We start from the raw sequence: 15,753 nt of genomic DNA on the forward strand, positions 1-15,753 counted from the left end.
TGTCTTAGTAGATAAATCGATCGACAGTTAGATTTATTAGGCATGCACAATATATTTTCTTGTGTTAAATATGTTACATTATATGATTTCATGAAGTAAACAACCGCCTTCACAATAGTTCTTACCACATGCGTCCACCGGAAGCGTTTCCTTTGCGTTCTGCGAGGTCTGTAACAAGCTCAAGCGTCTCGATGACTGGAGTTTCTAATAAAGGAAGAGAGTACCGTGGCTGTATAAATACGGATCCAAATGTAAATACATGTAGTTTACAACTAATATCATATTAACCAATTTTGTTCTGTAGTAGTAAACATTCGCTTTCGACATAAAAGAAAAGTCACAATTGGTGTACATCGCTCACGCGGTGGTGGTTTTTAATGACTTCAAAATGAGTCTACACCAAATTATTTTTCTGGGAGACAAATTTGGCACGTGGAGCATTGAATATGGAAGTAATTTCTATTTTGCAAACACTTTCCAGCTCTTGTTTAACACAAAATTTATACATATTACATCTCATTGTTAATCAGAAGCTATTGAATATTTCACAACTTTGCTGAAGATAGGCCTGAGTCCGTTTTGTTTACAAACTTTGTTGAAGATAGGCCTGAGTCCGTTTTGTTTACAAACTTTGTTGAAGATCGGTCAGAGTCAGTTTTGTTTGTAAACTTTGTTGAAGATCGGCCAGAGTCAGTTTTGTTTACAAACTTTGTTGAAGATCGGCCATGGTTTGTTTTGTTTGCAAATCGAACATCATGCTCCTTGGCATTTGGGTTTATCAGATAAATCCATTTGAGTGTTTCAACTTTTTAAGATTCTTTGCATACGTGACTATGAATTTTGGTCAATCTTTGCCATGCTTCATCCCAGGGTCCTACCAGACAGTTATCTTGGTTCAAGGCTTTTTGTTTTAGCAACAGAAGTAGATAAAACATTTAAAAAAAAAAACAAATTTGGCACCTTTGACCTTGATTATGTGACACGCTCATTAGGTTATTTCAAATTGAAAAAAAAAAAACAAAAGGGATTTTGTGCCGTGACTCTGAACTCCTTACTCCTTTCAGTACATAATCCAGTCATTTTTCCCAGTTCCTGAGTTGTGTACATGTTGCCAACTAATATTCTGAACTCGATATCATTCCCTGTAGATTTCACTCTACAATATCCATCAACCCTGATCACTTTCACAAAAATCTCCCCGATCTTTACTTCCATACCCACCCATTCACACTATTTTCACAAATTACTACCCAATTTTCTATACTTTACTTATCAACCTCGTTCTTTTTGTGAAAGTCTCCAGTCACTTTTTCTACACTACCAATCAACCTTCTTAATCTAAGCTTCCCTGATTTAAACTACCATACCCATCAACACTTGTGAATCCCACCAATGTTCTCTACCTTATCCGTCAACCCTTGTGAGTCTCATCAATGTTCTCTACCTCACCCATCAACCCTTGTTCTCTACCTGACCCATCTACCCTTGAGAGTCACGCCAATGTTCTCTACTTCACCCATCAACCCTTGTGAGTCTCACCAATGTTCTCTACTTCACCCATTAACCCTTGAGAGTCTCGCCAATGTTCTCTACCTCACCCATCAACCCTTGTTCTCTACCTCACCCATCTACCCTTGAGAGTCTCGCCAATGTTCTCTACCTCATCCATCAACCCTTTTGAGTCTCACCAATGTTCTCTACTTCACCCATCAACCCTTGTGAGTCTCACCAATGTTCTCTACTTCACCCATCAACCCTTGAGAGTCTCACCAATGTTCTCTACTTCACCAATCAACTCTTGAGAGTCTCACCAATGTTCTTTACCTCACCCATCCACCCTTGTGAGTCTCACCAAGGTTCTCTACTTCACCCATCAACCCTTGTTCTCTACCTCACCCATCTACCCTTGAGAGTCTCACCAATATTTTCTACCTCCTCACCCATCAACCCTTGTAAGTTTCACCAATGTTCTCTACTTCACCCATTAACCCTTAATATTTTCATGCATGTTTCCCCATTATTTTTTTCATTTTGACAAGGCGAATTACGTTGTTGTCCGTATGTTCGTCAGTCAGTTAATCCATCTGCCTGTTGTAAATTTTAATTTTTTTCATTACTTGTTTAGAAATATCCTCCCTCATTTTTCAACCAATTATTTTTAAAACTTGGCAGTTTTTTTCGGAATGGCAGTTTAGTTTTGACTGTATTTGGGAGAGTTACTGCCCCTTATTATTTTATGATGTTGATCTTGTCCAGATATTTCCTCTCTCAGGTTTCCATCGATTTCTTTGAAACTTGGTAGACTCAATCAACACGACATGAAATAGTGTCTCCCTCCACTGAAGTTTGATTCAACAATTTTTGAAGGAGTTATTCCCCATTGCTTTTTTAGCATTTAAATTTTATATGGAGATTCCTTTCCTCAGTTTTACATTGGTTTCTCTTTCTCTTAAACTTGGCTTTATAACTGCGAAATCTTGTTTGTCGGACTGACAATGTAATTTCACATTTTCAGGAAGAGTTATTGCCCTTTTTTACATTTCTATTCCGTCCATATATCTCCTCCCTCAGGTTTAACTGTCTTTGAAAGTTCCATAGATGCCACTAAGCTAAATATTGGTGGAAACCTCACTATCATCAGTGAAATCCCTCGGATTTTTACTATTTCACCTATCAACTTTCTAAAAAAAATATATATTCTTTTTTAAGGGTTCAAATTGTTGTTTTTTTTTCATCAATTTTCCAGCAAAAAATAATTTGGAGGGATGCAAGGTTGGGACACTGGGTTCATCCTTGATCTACACTGAAGATTTTTTACTGAAATTTAATTAGTACATTGCCAAAACTGTAATAACATCACATCAATATTTCGACTTGTTAGAAAATACACAGATTTTGAATCGGTGTTGCACCACAGAATTTTTCCCTGCTATTTAAATTTCATAAAGTTGACAATTTCTAAAATCTGAATCTACTGAAAAGAAAAGATCCAGACATAATAAAAAAAGTAAACAAAATAAGACTGTGTGAATGTCTTTATTCTGATGAATCCTATCATGTTTGTGTAATACATAGTTTGGTTATATACTTTTTTTTTTGGAATACTTTCTTTGGGTTGGTAATACCAACTGAATAAAAGTTCTTATAATACATCCGGTAGAAAAATTTGATTTTGGATAAAAATGAATCAGTGATTTACAATATCACCAACAGAAACACAGGTAATTACCAAAAACTGATAAGTACAGAGCACCTTGGGATAAGACCTGAGGCCAGCACTTTTATCTCTGTTTAAAAGTCAGGTAATGGGCTTATAAAAGGATAATGAAATAGCCTCTGTATAACATTCTTCAGAGAAGCATGAGTGGGTGTCAGATAAATATGGAAGCTTTCATTTTAAACAGAAACTTTCTGCTTAGGGATATTTGATGTTTGTATAGCGCTGTTCTGGGCTGACATAATACCCAAAAGATGACAACAAAGTGGAAACAGTAGGGAAAATCTTCTGTCTTACAAAAGTCTTTCCAAAGATGTTCAAGTCCACAGAATTACAAATCTATTTCATTCACCTGCAAAACCCATCACTAACTTTGAATCAGAATTCCAAATACTTTATCATGCATTTCCCTGAATTAATTTCTCTATATACATCAATCAGACTGAAAAACAAGAGTATCTGTAATGAAACACATTTGGAATGTTTTAAATGCTACCAGTAATTGAACACGAGTATAGGGCAGTATATAAAGCATTTCTCTAATCACACCAATCATCAGTGTGGGCAAATCCAATTCAGCATTTTAAGTTTTTGTACACTACATTGAACTCTGTAGTAATTAACGATGAAACAATTCATCTCAATTGATACATATATATATATATATATATTTTGCATCCCAATTAAATTTTTGATATGCCTTGGCTATATCAGTTTGATAGAGTACACCATTAAGTATAAATCCCTCAAAACAGATCTATTGTAACAATCACCTCCTAACTGTCATATTGTAAATGATTTATATATTTTTTTTTATTACAAGCCAAAAAGACTGACACTCTTTCATTTGTTTAATTTGTTGGTTATTGGTAGGTAAGTGTTAAAACTACACTTTAAATTGCTACCTTGTATTGATAAGTGATTGCATGGTAGTCGATATTGAAAAATGTGTATTGTAATGTCATCCTACCTGACCCAAAACGTATCATTTCCACCCAAATAGTAATACCCTCATTCTGTACTTATTCCTACTTACAGTACACAATATATCTAATCACGGACTTCAACATAAAACAGGTATGCAACTGATTATGATCTCCACTTGTATTGTACACCCTTAGTGTTTGTTTGTACAGGGAAGCATGACTTTGTGCTGCCTAAAATCAAGTTCTAATTTACCTGTATTGTGCCTGCATACCTTTTGTACATTAGTTTCTGGCATAAGGAAACCATGCCACTATGTGTATGTAAGTCTGTGATCAAGTGACTTCCAGACTTCATCAAATTTTTTGACTAGATATCTAAGGTTGAAAAACTTTAATTGAAATGCACCTCAAACTATTATATGTATAAACTATGTTTGAACTTTGGTTCAATAACATGTAATTAAATCATGAGATTAATAACAATATTTCCAAATTACACATTTCTCATTAAAATATGTAGAAAATTGAAAACTGGTGTTCGACTTTGTGGTATGGATAAATCAGAATTTTAAGTTTATAAAAGTTAAAAAAAAAAGATACTATACTGCATGCACAATACTGCCTTTTGTATTAAAATATATCAAATGCTAAGACTACATCTAAGTCAGTGTTAAGATATGAATTTTCAAGGGAAGCTTATACAAAAAAATATAATCCTCTCATACATCAATTATCTCCCTTTACTCAAACTCGTACTTTGATTATCTCCCTTTACTGAAATTAAACTACAATTTCTATAGATTAAATACGTCTATGAAATAAAGAGACAGACGGTATTGTAGAGTTGAGAGTTTGGCCTATAATCTAGTCCAAAGTAACATGTAGTTTAACCACTGCTATACATTGGAAGCACTTACAATGATGAAATGGAAGTGATGTTTATAAATGGAAAGTACAAACTTGCAGACAACCTTACAACCTTTCATATTTCATAGTAAAGATCTGAAGAAGATGAAAATCAACAAAAACAACAGAAGTAAGAAACAAATACAGACAAAACCCAAAATAGAATGTTTATACCAGTCAACTGGAATTGTCTCACAATCTTGTTGTATCTGTCTTTACTCATTCTCTGTATTTTCTGCTGTAGAGATATAAAATCAACAGATCTAAACGTTAGGTATTGGGACATAAATGACTAGAAGTAACAATATCTAAACAAATATATAGAGTATATATATTAGTTATGCACCAAAATAAAACATCCCAACATTAAAATTATTGAAAAAATTGATTGGAAAATAATCTAAGCAAACAATTTAACTGTTCAGCTGAAAGCACTTTCAAAAATGTTTCAATGGAGAATGAAGAAAAATGAACTAAATCTTATATCTCCTCTGTTTCTCCTTCAACAAGGCAAAGTGATAGATAATATGAGGACTTTTTTCTGACAATTTTCATAAAGGCTACGAAGGTTTTTAGGGGACTTTTTTACTATAAAAGCTTCACAGTGATTGTTTACAATATTAAAATCTTACAAAGACAAACCTTTAGACCGAAGTGATTGTGCAAAGTTCCAAACAGAAGGAAAAGATAGTTTGACATTATTACAGGGAAAATCCTACATAATCTACATACTGTATACCCTAAAACAATAAGTACTACCAGTTATACCTATAAGACTGCAGCACCATATGAAAAATGCCCCTTACAATGTCTGCATCTCTGCATCTTCAAATATATTATAACACTGATATTCTAAAATTAAATTAGCACTCATTATAACTCGTCATGCTTTGGTCCGCTGAACTCTTCATGCGAGATAAATCCATCTTTGTCTTTATCTTCATGTTCAAAAATAGATTTAATAACGTCTTGATGTTCCTTAGGGTCCAAATCTGTGTCAGATCCTGCCTCCTTCGCTTGGTCTACCATGAACTGAGACACCTATTAAAAGAGAATTATAAGGTACATAGAATCAAACATATATAAACCAGAGGATCTAAAATGAGTTTTCATTTCCTATCAAAGAACATGAAACCATCCTCAATACTCCAAGGGATACGTTCACTTTCACTCTCTGCACCCCTGGAGCCACCCTAAATACTCCAAGGGACACGTTCACTTTCACTCTCTGCATCCCTGGAGCCACCCTAAATACTCCAAGGGTTATAGTCACTTTCACTCTCTGCACCCCTGGAGCCACCCTAAATACTCCAAGGGTTATAGTCACTTTTACTCTCTGTACCCCTGGAGCCACCCTAAATACTCCAAGGGTTATAGTCACTTTCACTCTCTGTACCCCTGGAGCCACCCTAATACTCCAAGGGTTATAGTCACTTTCACTCTCTGCACCCCTGGAGCCACCCTAAATACTCCAAGGGTTATAGTCACTTTCACCCTTGGAGTATTTAGGGTGGCTCCAGGGGTGCAGAGAGTGAAAGTGACTATAACACTTGGAGTATTTAGGGTGGCTCCAGGGGTGCAGAGAGTGAAAGTTATCATAACTCTTGGAGTATCAAGGATGGATCCAGGGGTACAGAGAGTGAAAGTTATCATACCCCTGAAGTATTGAGGATAATATGTCATAACTTTCTTGTTTTAACTGCTAAATAATTTTGTTTTAATTGCATTAAAATTAATATCAACTTTCAAAATCAGTGTTTACTAATAGCTTTAAATTTGTTTCTATTCAGTACTACAGACAAAACCTTTTCAGCGCTGCTAGTTTAAGATTACATCTAAATGAACAAATAAACATCAATTATTGGGTTTTGTTTCCTTGATCAACTAATTTCCAATTGTTTTCATTTATTAGCCCATCATTAGCGTAAATCGTGCCCTGTCCATTATCACAATACCTCATCCTGGGATAGGGCATTATCACCATCTGTGTCAATCTGTTTGAAAATATTCTGAGGAGGGGGCCCATCTTCAATCTTTTCAAGTTCCACATCAAATACTAAAGTTGCCTTTGGAGGGATCTTGTCTCCTAGAAACAGAATCATCCAACAGATTAAATATAAACCAAATATATACTTTCTACCTTGCTAACAAGCGATACTTTTGTTTTTTACTATAATCCTGAATTCCAATTCAGACACGGACATTTAATAATCAACAATGTAATTTATCCAAATGAAAAATTTCTCACTAATATCAGTAAAAATGAAATAAATGTAACCCAGTAAATACTAGTTGCAATGTACTACTTGGCTAGATAGAACTCTTTAGCTCAGTTGGTTGAGCATTAGACTAGTAAGCCCAGAGGTCCTAGGTTCAAATCCTTACAGAAGCAATGAAGTAAACTTTGACTTTTGTTACATCCAAATTTGAAAACTTAAGATGGGAATGGAGCTTGGAATCTGTCGTATTTTAACAGAGACAAATTTCTCATCAAATTTCATTATCAGCATCATTTAATCCATTGAAAATATCCCATAATTCCTATAGTTACAGTGTCCTGTTATCACATACCAGCACCCTGGTCCCCATAACCAAGGTGAGGTGGGATGGTCAGTCTTCGTTTCTCCCCTACACACATGTCCTCTAGACCAATCTCCCAACCCTTGATCACTTGACCAATGCCCATCTGGAACTGGAAGGGTTGTCCATGGTCATGACTGAAACAAAAGTTTAAAAATACTGACCATAAGCATTGAAAAATAATGACATACACTAGCACATGTGATCCTATTGATGGACAAGGCTATTTCTTGTGACCAGTTCTGTACATATACTAGCTACATGTATTTATCATCAATATTAAAGATTTGCTAATAAAACTTAAACTTAGTCCATCATAATATCAGGGACGTATAATACTAATAAATATATCTGAGTTGAAAAAAAGATGTTTGTAAAGCTTATCAATCTTGATCGTGGCCTCAAATTCATACAATTCTTAGCATTAATTTTAAAAGCAGGTGAGTCACCATACTTATTTAAAAACGGGGTCCTAAATGGACAGTTTTATTTCATACGAAATTTCAATGAAAGCATATCGAGTCCACGTAAACATTAATTTGATAATCAATATATTTAACCTTTGATCAATCTTGCGAAAGTAATAAAATAACTGATGAATTTGACTACAACTACATCATAGGAACACGTAAAGTGTAAACTCCCGTTTATATTGTCAGAAATTTAACACGACGAGAATTTTTGACAGGTACCGTGTGATCAACCATCGCGATCACACTAAAACCTCATATATTCATCAAACTTTGAACATTCGTCTTTTTTAAGTTTCGCATGGCTTTACCTCGAGTCAAATTTTGTACCGTCTTTGAGGTACCCAGTGTAGTGCATAGACAACAGATCGTTTTTCTTCGTCTTCCTCTCGCAGTCTTCGGGTATCGCTACCTTGTCTACTTTCAATTCAGTGACATCTTCAACCCCGGATGGAGGACCAGGCTCCGAATCGGCTGCAAATACAGCACATATGCACATAAATAGCACCAGTGAGGTGGCAGCCATATTGGAGATACTTGTCTCTTAACAGGCAACTGAACAATAGCTGTATATCTATCACACGCTGAACTGTAAGTAAGGTAAGTTTGGAAACGTGGCACTACTATATGTTACTTGTAAAACACCTGCGGAAATGACCCGAACAATTGACCTTTTGTTTCCTGCGTTCTGACTGGTTGATTATAAATAGAAGCAATACACGTGGACATAAATATGACAACAGGGATCTTGTCTGTTGATTGATAGACGTGAATGTTAATCATTGTGACTGTTAGGTACACGTCAGAGCCTCAGTGTCAATATAGGCACGTGACAGTTTTTGCTTGAAGTACAGGCTGTACGACGCTTGTGGTATTTGGTCATATTTAATCATTGATAAAATTTTGCATTTGAAATCACGGAAATCTTCTCAATGATCTTGGAAACATGGCTTTTTTGGGTGAAAAATGCAAAAATAAGGCTTAATCAAAGTACTGAAAATACTGAGAGGCTAAACGTATTGAAAAATGTTCACAAATAACCGCTAAGCTGTATTACTTTCACCATACTCCTACACTTTGGAATGCAAAAATTACTAAAATAAGAGAACCAGAGGCTATTTTTCTTAATTTTAAGCGATTTGATATCTTCTTTAATTCTTCTTTCAAATTTGACGACAATAAATACATCAAAATAGGTAAAAATGAAAGTACTGAAAGGCTAAACGTATTGAAAAATGTTCACAAATAACCGCAAAGCTATATCACTTTCCCCATACTCCTACACTTTGGAATGCAAAAATTACTAAAATAAGAGAACCAGAGGCTATTTTTCTTAATTTTAAGCGATTTTATATCTTCTTTAATTCTTATTTCAAATTTGACGACAATAATGTGAACAAATCAAAATAGGTAAAAAAAAATAACAAAATACACACAACCATATATTTATCGCCAACAAGCCAAATGATTAATAGCTCTATGATGAAGTTGACTAAATAAAACCTTTGAAATACCCAAGATGTTGCAATTACTATCCTATCAATATGAGGATTTAGACAAATCGAAAGGACTTTATACCTACTTCTTTATTTTGAATGTATTGCAAAGTAATAGTCCTTACTTACTGTAATTATATTTGTAGTTGAGGAAAGTAGATAAGGTGTACAAAGCATTTCAGATAGATTAAAGTGTAAGTAATTACATTAAATGTATTTACATGCCTATCTTCCTAGAAGTATCATGGTTAGACTTTTCTTGCAGTAATTATGTCTATAAAGACATAGTTCTTTGAGATTAAACCAGACTTCCATATATATACAAAATTTACAATATTTTCACTATAGCTACTACTATTTCTGATCTCCAATGCATTAGATAATGTCACCATGACACGCTAAATGAATAAATATGTTATGGAAATATTTCGTTCTAGTCAATTGATAATTATAAACATGAATATTTGGGGTTTTTTTTATACGCGCTTTGTTTGAAGAAATATTTTCAATTCAAGGAACTTTGATACACATTAACAAACTTTGAGAAATCAGCACAATCAACCTTCATCAAATAAAACTAAAAGACAAAAATATAAGTTATGACAGAGTCAACATCATGATCAGTACAGTATTAAAAATATATTATTCATAAATCATGAGCACCAGGTAAAGTGATGTTATATATTAAGACGATCTTGCCACAACGACAAGGATTAAAACAAAACTGGTGTTCTGTTTGTAAGTTTTGTTTGTTTATAAGTGCTGTTAGTTGATAATTCAAACTAAGCCCCCAGACTAGCTTCTTATCAACTCGCACGTACAGTGTTCTGTACGCTTACGTCATATCGAGAATTCCGTAAAATATATTGTTCAAAATTTATCAATAGTTCAACCACACTGTGCTTCTCTTTTTTTTGAAATATATAGTAATCGTATTGTTATTTTGAAAAAATAAACTAATTTTGGATGCTTTTAAAATAGCGATTTGAAAAATCGCGGCATTATTTACGCAGAAAATTGCCGCTAGAGGGCTCTAACTCTTTTCGATATTTCAGCCAATGAGAAGGCAAGGATCGGTAAATTTTGTCTGAAAGGCCGTAGCAATACGTGTAGCCTAAAAATGATTCTGTAGAATTCTTGTAGATGCGTCTGTAACATCACAAATTGTACGTAAATTATTGTTTTCTTCCGCTAGCTAAACTGCTACTCTATGTCCAGTCGGTGACTGTATTTCGGAGTTCAAAGTATTAGGTGTTGTCTGACAAATGTGTTAAACGTGGATGATTTATGACTGTATAACACGTTAATACAGACTTAGATATATTGCTCTATAGTTCTATCACGGACTTATAATAGTCTATATGGCCAAATATGTGGTTCTATAAGTCTTTGATGTTGTTTTTCACTGATATTATGATATCATATTCGAAACATCAACTGCATATCACATCATTGTCCGATGTGGATGCTTTTGGTGCGTCTTAAAATGTTCAACATACAAATGAAGTCGATTTAAAGCTCTCGGCCTCGCTGTCAAGCTCTTATCATTGGAATGAAACAAAGGGCTATAACTCTTGGAGATTAAAATGAGGACACACTCAAGGTGAGGTTTTCTAAATAAAATTTCTGAAATGTATGCATCTTATTAGTAAATTAAAAAAAACCTTCAATACAAATTGATCAAAATGTTTGATCTAAGATGAAAATTAGTTGCATTATTTTTTAATTGAAACTTACAAACAAATCTCCTTCATAGCAGGGACGTAGATAACGTATAGTATTACCAAATTTTGAACAAAACGAAGTTTTGACAACTACAATACGAAATAAAAACATTTCTTTATACAAATCTCAAAACGCATGCCTCAAACTATCAAATACAGTAACATTTCAACATGTTGATACAACAGATATGAAATACAAGTCAATGGTTTCATTTTTAGGTAAAAATTGAAGCTGTATAACTTCACCCGTCACGGAAAAGTCCCATCGCTGAAACTGAATGCAAAACACGCCCTGTTTACTTTAAAAAGTTTGACTTATAATATATATGTGTAATAATAAATACTCTTTTCCTGGTTAAAGTAAATTTTACAGTGTCGAAATACCGAATTCCCGAATCAAAGGGATATGCAGTTTACGGCTGACATTTGTAACCATTGGTGTAAATATATACTGTCGTAACCATTAGTGTAAATATATACTGACGTAACCATTGGTGTAAATTATACTGACGTAACCATTGGTGTAAATATATACTGACCGATTAACTTATAGTAAATAAAGCAAAGTTACTGGACAGTCTAGAATTATTGAAAATATCTATAACTAAAAACTATAAACTTTATTTATTTGACAACATTTGCGAAACAAGTTATTTCAACTTATACTAATCACTCTTGAAAATATCTATATAATATGTTGACGTTGAACTTTGCAGTCATTTTATCAGGAAGTGTACGACGCAGGCATGATTATAATAGATGTATTCATTATTCATTTTGTTTTGTCTGGCTTCAGAATTGTTTCAGGTAATTTCGCGAAATCCAAGGAGGTACGACGATCTGTCCTGAGAGCACAATAACAAATCAATAATTTATTTTGTTAATTTATTCACGAACTTCACTGTAACTCACATAATTAAGAGTTATTGGCGAGATTTTCAGGATAAAATGCATAAGAAGTGATTCCGTAAAATTCGAAGCTTATTGTTTTGTTGTTTGTTTTTCAATTGTTTCGCAGTTGATATTTATCTTTCTACTGCTTATTGTTGTAATCAGTTCTGTACCGGTTACTGTCAGTCGAAGCATTCAGTAGGTTATAGCAATTGTTGTACTTGCCCCTGGCAAGTTCAATTGATTTCTTTGTATACTTACTGAAATTGTGCGTGAAAACATAAAAGACATGGAGACGACGACGAGAATTAGCCAATGGAAGTGATGACTATTGTACACACCTGTCCAAGTACACCGGGCTCTCAAGTGGTGACTATGATACTCAAGGTCACTGATTATTTAACTTGAAACCTTACGGCTTATATACATTTTCACGTCGTCAGAGAATCGTCTCTAGTCGTTTGGACAATGCCCGGCAACAGGCAGAGTCACGGAGACGAAAAACCATCATCATCATTATCACCATCATCATCATCTGGCTTATATGCATTCATAGCAAAAGGTATCATTGGAACCGTCTTACATACGATTACTTACAGTACGTAATACAAAAAGAACTTTGTTTTTTGGCAAATATTTACAATCAAGTTTATATGAAGATGGACAGTTCCAATAATACTTTACTACAATGAGCTGTTTACAAGTATCTGCACATAGTGAACAGATCCGAACAAAATGGAACTCGTCTTTTACCTGATTTTGATTACAAAAGCGACATAACCTATTCTCCCGTGGAATATTACGATAACGACCTTCTTCTATACATAGCTGATGGGATGAAAGCCATAATTTCGACATACGTTTAAGATACATAGCGGGAAATACTTGTCCTTTGAGATATATACAGAGTTACTGTTCTTGGCGAGTGAACAGTTTCTTGTGCATGAAAGTCCGAGTTTGTTGAGTTTTCCGTCCGTTGTTCGCTATCGATGAAAAATTAACTCTATTACTTTCGGCGAATTATAGTTGAAGTATTCATGAAAATGTACAATTAATTTCTAATTTAAAAGCAAACGGAATTTCACCGTCAAAAAAGGTTATCGTGAAGTCAGTAGATAGTCCGTGACTGTATACCGAGAGTACGCCTTGCAGGGGTTCACCTGGTTTCGCGTTTATAACTTTTCTTTTTCTCAGCCAATCGCATATTACTTTTAAAATGACGTAGGACGATTATCCATAATTTTATTATACCAACCAATGAAATCGCTTGAATAAAGCAAATGTCGTCATTTCGATCTAATTTAGACTCGGGAAATTCCAACAAAGGGAATTTCTTACCCCGGTATTTGTCACGACAAATCCAGAGCTTCGCATGCTAAAATATGAGTTTTGAATAATTTCTTGATATAAAAACAGTACACTTTCTTCACAATAAACGAGAAAGAACTTACGAAAAACATGAAACTGTGTCTCCGTCCGGGCGACGAATTCGGCTTGAGCGGGCTCCTATCATGCTTAGCGTTGTAGTCAAGAACGACAACTCAATACCGCTTCAAGTTCGCGGGAGTGTTAATATTTCACGATATGACGAATGGGATAGACTTCGATTGCACTGTAAAACTATCTATCAGGAATGTGTTGCATTTTGACGATCGCTCAACAAAACCATTCCTTGTTTGGATAGAATATCAGTCGAAGGCTGCTTAAAACAATGTAAAAATATCCGTTCATTTTCAATATAATGTGTTAACTAGACATTTCAAAACCAGAATACAACCATAACTTCTTGACAACGCCAATTATAGTTTCCCTGGTTACATTCATCCATTTATTCATAAGTTGACTGAATGACACATCTATTACATTTAATTAGTTTTAACATAATTGAATATTCGACATTTTCTTATAATATATACAGGAATGCGCCCCATTCCGTGTATACCATGAAAGCTGAAAATCAACTTGTACTTAAGTCCTATCAAAACATTTAGTTTAGATTCTAAATTGAGTGATAAATTATTACCGTGGTTGAGGTTAAGACGAGTTATTTCATAAAGATATCGTAAACATTTAATCATTTATGACATTCTCAACGGCCCGTCAACACATAAAAGGTCATTAGAGCCATCAACTACAGCGATCCAAAAAGGAAATAACATCAAACAAACTAAAAGGTAAAAGACAAAAGCTAAAAAGTTTGAAATTATTATATTGTCACAAAATATTAAAATTGTAAGTTATAGTCTATAATATAGACCAACATTTTTTCAGATAACCTAGAATTTCATTAAACTAAACAGTTTCAAAAAGGGTCTTTAGACTTGTAATGTTACGATAAAAAATTCCTCGAGTGGACAGAAGGTCGATGCAGCCCAGTAAATTGCTCATCTTATATCGTAAACAACAAACTACTTATACTGTCACAGATCTATTTATAGTAATGAAAGCAATGGGGCAAGTTTTCTGAAGGATGGAGATATCCCTACCATCAATGTCTGTCTGACTCACGCCACAGCATCACCGCTTAATGTGTAAAAACAATTTGTGATCAATTGTAGACAAATGGATATTCAAAATCTTTTTTCTTTGTCTTGGACATAAGTTAAAGCTGAACTTCTTTTTCAAACAAAGACTTGTTGTTTGTGTTTATTTTTAAGTTATCGGGCAAGGAATTGCCGTCTTTGCCAGCAGAGAGAAAAAAAAAGTTGATGGTTTAGGACCCTTAAAGCTATTTGAATATTATAAAAAAAATGTTATATTTTTCAAGAAAATGTATTTCAAACAAGTTGAGATGGCTTGGCTTGGTACAATAGTGTCATAAACGGAAGTTTTTTTTAGAAGATTAGTTAGACAATTACCATTAAATATATCAAAATTATCGTTAAATGAGTTGAGTGATACCGCTGGTTAACATCAAGGAGATTCAGTTGTTGAAGATTGTACAAAAGACATACATGTGTGGAGGTGGTATGATAAAGCCGAACAATGATACTGCACCATACTTTTAGAACTCGTCTGTGATACGAATGGCCTAAATTTTGAGAGATTGTAGGCGACTGTGGAAAATAATGTAATTATATTTCTGCTTTCAGGGATTAACATCTTGTTTTGGAAAAAAACTGTGTAGTTTGTTTTCAAATTTCTTTAAACCATCAAACCACGAAAAACAGGCATTTTCAAAGTGGCATTGAATATCTGTACAGGAATTGGAAATATTAGTTTACTTGCTCACAAGAAAAATTTATCGCATTCGTTTTATTGTGGTACAATACACTACAATACACAAGTGAAATCGACACTTTACATTTAGTTCCGTCATTGAAAATCAACCATGAACAAGATATACGACATTTCTCACTACTAGATATATGCCTAAAGTGAGCGGGAACTCTGTCTCTATATACAATGTGTTGGGCCTAAATCTTGCACACTTACCAAAGAAATTCAAATTACTTTCGTAAAATCCGTTTGATGAGTGAGAGTTACACAACGGGGAATTCCGGGGAAACCTCTATCTGAAAACAGGAATAGCCTTTTATTCGA

At 34.2% G+C, this 15,753-nt stretch overlaps 1 protein-coding gene across 2 annotated transcripts; it reads right to left on the reverse strand.

The window, feature by feature from the left end:
- Window positions 1–3,020: 3,020 nt before the first annotated feature.
- Window positions 3,021–15,698, reverse strand: LOC132558152 (FK506-binding protein 2-like). Of its 2 annotated transcripts, XM_060222685.1 has the most exons (5): window positions 15,646–15,698; window positions 8,411–8,573; window positions 7,621–7,766; window positions 7,005–7,135; window positions 3,021–6,090 (listed from the first exon to the last, which is right to left on the reverse strand). In XM_060222685.1, the coding sequence occupies exons 2-5, from the start codon at window positions 8,455–8,457 to the stop codon at window positions 5,923–5,925; spliced, it is 492 nt and encodes a 163-aa protein (XP_060078668.1). In that variant the 5' UTR covers window positions 8,458–8,573; window positions 15,646–15,698; the 3' UTR covers window positions 3,021–5,922. The 2 variants fall into 2 exon arrangements, with proteins under 2 accessions (XP_060078668.1, XP_060078667.1); XM_060222684.1 differs by lacking the exon at window positions 15,646–15,698 and having other exon boundaries at window positions 8,411–8,762.
- Window positions 15,699–15,753: the final 55 nt, after the last annotated feature.

This window comes from Ylistrum balloti, unplaced genomic scaffold, assembly GCF_031769215.1.
Source record: "Ylistrum balloti isolate Yb309-2 unplaced genomic scaffold, AGI_CSIRO_Ybal_v1 Utg370762, whole genome shotgun sequence".
In the NCBI taxonomy this organism is placed as follows: Eukaryota; Metazoa; Mollusca; class Bivalvia; order Pectinida; family Pectinidae; genus Ylistrum; species Ylistrum balloti.